Source organism: Primulina huaijiensis, chromosome 4, assembly GCF_012295235.1.
Source record: "Primulina huaijiensis isolate GDHJ02 chromosome 4, ASM1229523v2, whole genome shotgun sequence".
Taxonomy (NCBI): domain Eukaryota; kingdom Viridiplantae; phylum Streptophyta; class Magnoliopsida; order Lamiales; family Gesneriaceae; genus Primulina; species Primulina huaijiensis.
The window spans coordinates 2,668,682-2,675,013 of NC_133309.1; the positions used below are offsets into that span (position 1 = coordinate 2,668,682).

The 6,332-nt window shown below is 34.3% G+C and overlaps 1 protein-coding gene across 1 annotated transcript; it reads right to left on the reverse strand.

Annotated features, from left to right (window-relative positions):
- Positions 1-2,212: 2,212 nt before the first annotated feature.
- LOC140975874 (uncharacterized) lies at positions 2,213-2,614 on the reverse strand. Its single transcript, XM_073439800.1, has one exon. It carries the CDS (start codon positions 2,612-2,614, stop codon positions 2,213-2,215), a length of 402 nt encoding a protein of 133 aa, XP_073295901.1.
- Positions 2,615-6,332: the final 3,718 nt, after the last annotated feature.

The following is a 6,332-nucleotide window of genomic DNA, read 5'->3' on the forward strand; positions in this document are numbered from 1 at the left end:
ACTGTCCAGAGTTCACACTCCAAAACCAGCAAGAGATGAGGTATACATCATCACTCAAGAGAGAAGAGATCTTAGGGGGAGACTCCAGCCATATCCACGTGCTCGTGGAATGGGGAGCTCAAAATAACCTGTTAAAAAAGTGTACAACGTGACAAACTCTCTGTACCAAGTAGGAGCTTATGATGACATGACACGCATGGATTATCAAGGAGGGGATGAGGGTTTCCCAAAAGGTAATGTTGGTTTCAATGCGGGTTTCCAAACTCGGGGGGCGCATCATTATTATCATCCACTCTTAGCATGGAACATCCACGTAATTGATCAATAAATGATGAGGGAAACTGTTCAAGAGTTATATTGACCGGCCTTGAGACAAATAGACCGCCCAGAGTTTCACAAGCCCTATCCAGACCACATAGATGTGAATAATCCTTATCCCAGGTGTTATGGAGTTCATGTCTTCAGCTTATTCTCTGGGAGGACAACAAATTCAATATAAAGCACATAGCTAGATTTACTATCCAGTGTGGGGAAATGGCCAACTTGGAGAACTTCAACAACTTAAAGTTGCAGTTATTCCCAAATTCCCTCACATGAACCAGATTTGCTTGGTATGTCTCACTACCTAGGAATTCAGTGATGAATTGACATCAGATGAAAATACAGTTTCACACTCAGTTCAATAAAACTGAACCAAAGGTATGTATTGCCAATTTATCCAGAATCACTCAAAAGAAATGACAATTTTGGAGTTGTTTATCGATAGGTTCAAAAAGATAAATAATAAGTGCAATGTATTCTTACCTTAGATTGAATTCGTGAAAATGACACAAAAGGCCTTGATTTTGAATTGAGGAAGAAATTCCCAAGCATGGAGTTCAGGGATTTATTTGAATTGGTTGCAAAAGTTGCTAAATATGAGGAACTGTTGAGGGAAGAGTTATACAAGAAGAAAACAACTATGAGGTCCTATTATCAAGAAGTGGAGGACGTTGCGTTGGCTGGAATCCGATCAAGTGGTTCATGTATTGTTCCTTTGCTCAAAATAAATTGGCAGAACAAAGAAGAATAATAGCCCCCAACTCCCCAAAGATATGCAGTACACTTTTGATGTATCGAAGAATGATGAGGTTTTTGATTTTCTAGTTAAAGATAAATTTATCACTTTTCAACTAGATCACAAAGTGTCATCCAAACAAGAGCTGAAGTGACGAGAATATTGTAAGTAGCACAACTTATATAATCATGCCATCGAGTTTTGTTGGGCTTTTAAAAATATTTTGCAGGATAAAATTAANTATATATATATGCATTTGTTATCAACTATGACCGATCGGCCCCTACTTATTGATTATTTACCTAAATATTCACCCCTTACTTCCTCTCCTAAGATAAGAACAAGGAACAAATTGAAGAAGAAGAACAAGAATATTTCTGAGAATAGTGAAGATGTCAATTTGTAACGAGATCAGTCATGTTATTTCGTTTTTATTATTTTTTTTACGCTTCTGCATTTATTTCTAGTTTTGTAAAGACATTGATATGATTTATGAAATACACTAGTTGGATATGATTATTACGAGACTTGCTGTTTACAAAATGTGATTGTGAAACAACGTCGATATCGACTAACCCCGACCTCGGGGCGTGACACTTGAAATGTCAGGAGACTCAAAACACTCATAAAACACAAAAAAAAATTATAATTATTTAACTAAATAACTTTTGTTTGACCAGGAATATTAAATCCAACTTTCTTGATTTTTACCACTTAGTAATTTTGCAAAAAAAAAAAAAAAATCATAAATAAAAAAAAATATTTGACCAAAATCATTTTACAAACTATTCCAAAAAAAAAAAAAGAATTATTAACACCTTTTCATTCTGAAAACACTCACGGATAGATATACATGTTCAAGATTTGAAACATGAAAATTTTAGCTATATCAACTATTTCAAAAGGTGGTGACACCTACTGTAACGAACTAAAGCATGAAAGAACATATAAACCATAACATAGAAAGGTACGTAAGTGAACACCAATAAATTGGCAAGATTTAATTACATCCTTTTTCAACTAAAAGAAAGTATACATATTATACATACAAAGACTTCACAAACCCAAACCCTAAAGTTTGATTCTTCAAATTTCAAAATACCAAACAAACAAGAATCCAAGTGGGTTTATACATCCAAGAAACAACACAAAAATCTATATGGCTCTGAACCAGCCAGACCGAAACGGGGGCTGGTAATGGACCAAAACAAGAACCACAACCAGAACCACCACCACCCCCCACGGTAGGCTCCAGTCCTCCCCCACCCCAGCCGCCGCTGCCTCATGCGCCGGGCTCGACCAGTTCCGCCACCATCTGTGGCGGAGCATCAGCACATTCGCCGCCACAATCACCAACAGCGGCACCAGAAAAAGGTAAAGTCTCAGCCCCATCTTGCTCCTCTCCACAGTCTCTTTGTAATCGGAGTAATTCGTAAAGTACATCATCATTATGAAGAGCACGAAGAACACCGTCAAAGGTAAAGGCGGAGCGGCAATAGAGTCTAGGGTTTGCTCCTTCCAGCTCACGTCCCTTCTTTCTCCGACATACGAACTCATGTTTCTTGATCAACTTTTTCTCTGCTTTTAAGGTTTCTTATCTTCCAAGGATTCTTGAANTATGATTGTGAGACGATCTCACGAATCTTTATATGTGAGACGGGTCAACCATACCGATATTCACAATAAATATATATTGTATAGATTTTTAACTTAGATAAATATATCTTTTTTATTATTTATATATACACATCTAAAATATTTAAAATTTAAAATATATTATTTATTATATTACATTATTTTTTTATAAATATAATGGTTTTTCAGTTTGACAGTCGGCTCAATCAATCGGATTGATTGAACTATTGTTTAAAATAAATCAGTTCAATCACATATTTGATTATGAAAGCATCGAGACACCAATGGGTAGAGCCCTTGCTAGTGATATTTGGTCGTTTAGGGCCTTATCAAAGTTCATTTATCATAAGCTTTTTTAAAAAAAAATCATACTCAGAAAATAAAAGGTTTATTTATCATACTTATTTTAGGGGAAAAGAAAAAGAAAAGAAACTTCAAGCACAGATAAATTTATTTAAGTAATTGTTCATTTATAATAAATATTTAGTCACATATATTAATTAGGGAGGTCCTCTAGCTTGGCTAGAAATTATGTATGTATTTATCAATCCCCTTGAAAAGTATATATGTACACAAAAAACTCTTGTGAAATGGTTTCACGGATCAATTTCGTGGGTCGAATCTCTTATTTAGGTCATCCATGAAAAAGTATTACTTTTTATGCTAAGAGTATATTATTTTTTATTTTGAATATCGGTAGGGTTGACCCATCTCACATATAAAGATTCGTGAGACCGTCTCACAAGAAACCTACTCAAGTATATAAGGAAGATTTAGATTTTGAAATATAAATTGATTATTAATTTTGATCCCATGTAGAAAAGTATTTGGAGATTTTGTCTCATGGATATGGGATCACTTGGAACCATTCTAGTTTCAAATCGAGCCGAGCCGAGCCGAGCCAAATCGAATCGAAATTACCTTTGATTTTTATTTATTGATAGTTTGATTTGGTTTGCAATTCTGCACAATCGATTGTATCGATTTGATTCGAATTTTTATCATAAACTGAACCAATCCGGTTTTGTTCACCCCTAATTTGTACAAGATTTTATATATTTAATTCTTCCCAGTTTTAAAAACATTTTTATCAATTAAAACAACATTGCAATATATTTTCATGGTGATTATTATCGAAGAAAAAAAGGTATATTTATGTCCAATAAATACATAGAATTATATATATAAACATGGAAGCCGTATGACACACATATTTATTAAATGAAATAATTATTAAGTGTGTGTGTGTGTGTCTATATATATATATATTTATGTATGTATTCTTACACTTTAATAATATATTTTTTATTTTATTATTAAAGATTACAGGACTCAGCTTCTACTTTCTGGTAGCCTATTAAAATGTATAATCGTGTAATAATACGAAAATTAAAAATTAAGTAGTCACTAATCATTTAAAGACAAATTTGTACCCAAAAATATAATAAAAGTTATATACATATATATTATATTGACATGTATATTACACTAAAATTTGTTGTGCTGGATGGTCCAAGGTGACACATGGCATATGCACACAGATACAAGGATATACAAATAGTAATGAATAGTAATATATAAAATTCAAATTGTACTTATCCTTTATTTATTTATTTGTACAATTTAAGATTATAAAAAAAATCTCATAATAATTTAAATACGTATAAAATGAATGGAGAAATTGTATTTTTTGTTATGTGTGTGTTTTTTTCTTTTATGCTATCAAATTTTAGTATTAGTTTTGTTTCTTCTGATTTTTTATAATTTTAGTTCTTTTCATCAAGAGTTATAAGACACTACACATATCGAAACTTCATTGGTGTCACATCAATGACATATAGGAAAAAGAAATAAAATTGCTATAAAAAAAACCTAAGGTAGAGGCCTCAAACAAAATTTTTTACAATATAGAGTACCAAAATAACAAAAAGATAAACATATCTACACAAGTGTGAAGTTGCTAACTCAAGATGAAAGCTGAACTCGAATTTAGCCAAACTAAAAATCTGACAAGTTGCAGTTTTTCGATGATATCTCCCAACTCTGTAATGTAAATGATCAACCGTCAAAACAACCAAACAGAAAACCCGATTTGGAACAAGTAGTATTTCATGTCAGTTAGGCTAAATCGGATGTTATCTAGGTAAAATGATGGCAGAAAAGCTCATCAGTTTGGCTGATCAGCAAGGATCAGTTGGGTGTGAGCAGTTGTGTTATTTTGGTCAGCCTAATCAACTAGGCTACACAAGTGGAATGATTCAGTATGCATTACGAGGATAAGACGATGATCTACAAATTATCTTCACAAGTCAAAGTCTGAATCAGAATTTAAGTTGCTGGTAAATGACGATGAATATACAAATTATGCACATGAAATTAGCAAATCAGCAGAACTCATCAGTTAGGTTCAGTCTAGCAGACAAGAACAAACTGAATGACCAGTCTAATAGACGATCCCAAATGAATGATCAGTCTAGTTTAAGAGACCAACTTAAGAAAAACGTCAAAATAATGTTGATTTGACCGTTTTAATATCAGAAACTTTCACAACGGTTATATTCTTATTTCAAACTTTCATATCATTGTTGGAGGCTATAAATACATCTTGAAAATCAAATACAAGCTTTGAAAAAGGATTCAAAGCTTGGGCAATCTACATGAAGAAATTAGGTAGAATGAAAGTGTAATGCCCGAGATTTTTATCCTGTTAATCTGAGCCGATTTATTGATTCATTGATATGAGTATAGATAGAGCGTGTCGAATTTGGATTGGAGTTATTGAGTTGTAATTATGTGCAAAGATTTTGTGTGAGACCCGAAGGTCTTGCGCATATGCGCGGCTGGTGGGCGCGCATATGCGCGAGCTGAGTGAGGCCAAGAAATGCTGAGACGAAGGTCTCGCGCATATGCGCGACAAGAGGCGCGCGTATGCGCGAGATGTCCAGAGAAGTGGGCGCATATGCGCCGAGAAGGGGCGCGCATATGCGCCAGCAGATAAAATTGTTAAGTGCCGAGACAGTAGGTCTCGCGCATATGCGTCGGTTGAGGTCGCGCATATGCGCGAGACGTGCAGACTAAAGAATAAGCCATGTGTACTTTACATGCAATATATATGTTTCCAAAGTCATTCTTCTTCAGAATTGCATCCGAGGAACTCTGAGAAATCCTTCAACATTTTCATCTTCAACACTTGGTTTTGCATGATCCGGCTAACCGAATTTGAATCCGAGGCTAGATTCGTGTTCCTCTCATTACTAGCTTCAAGGGGATGTAAGTATTATTATGTTCTTGTATGATTTGAGATATTGATGTTGGGGAAATTGTGAATTTCACTAGACTATGTGTTCTTGTGATATCGGAGAACGTTTATTTGCAACCGAATCGAAGAAATGATATCGTATGCATTTTATATGAAATTCCAGCATGTCTTGACTTGAGTATATACATATTTCAGTATAGTAGTTGTTGCTATGATGAGAATTATGAGTTGTTGGTTAAAGATTATTGATGTTGGATTGACCGGTATCGAAAGATTACGCCGTTATGCCGTCGATTGTTACCGAGATTGAATATGATTTGTATATGAGTGGCTTTCAGTTGTGTCTTGATAGAATGCATCTATACATTGCCATTTCAGATT

Excerpts from the sequence above, each read along its gene's own strand:
- LOC140975874 (XM_073439800.1), bottom strand. The coding sequence starts at position 2,614 with ATGAGTTCGTATGTCGGAGAAAGAAGGGACGTGAGCTGGAAGGAGCAA.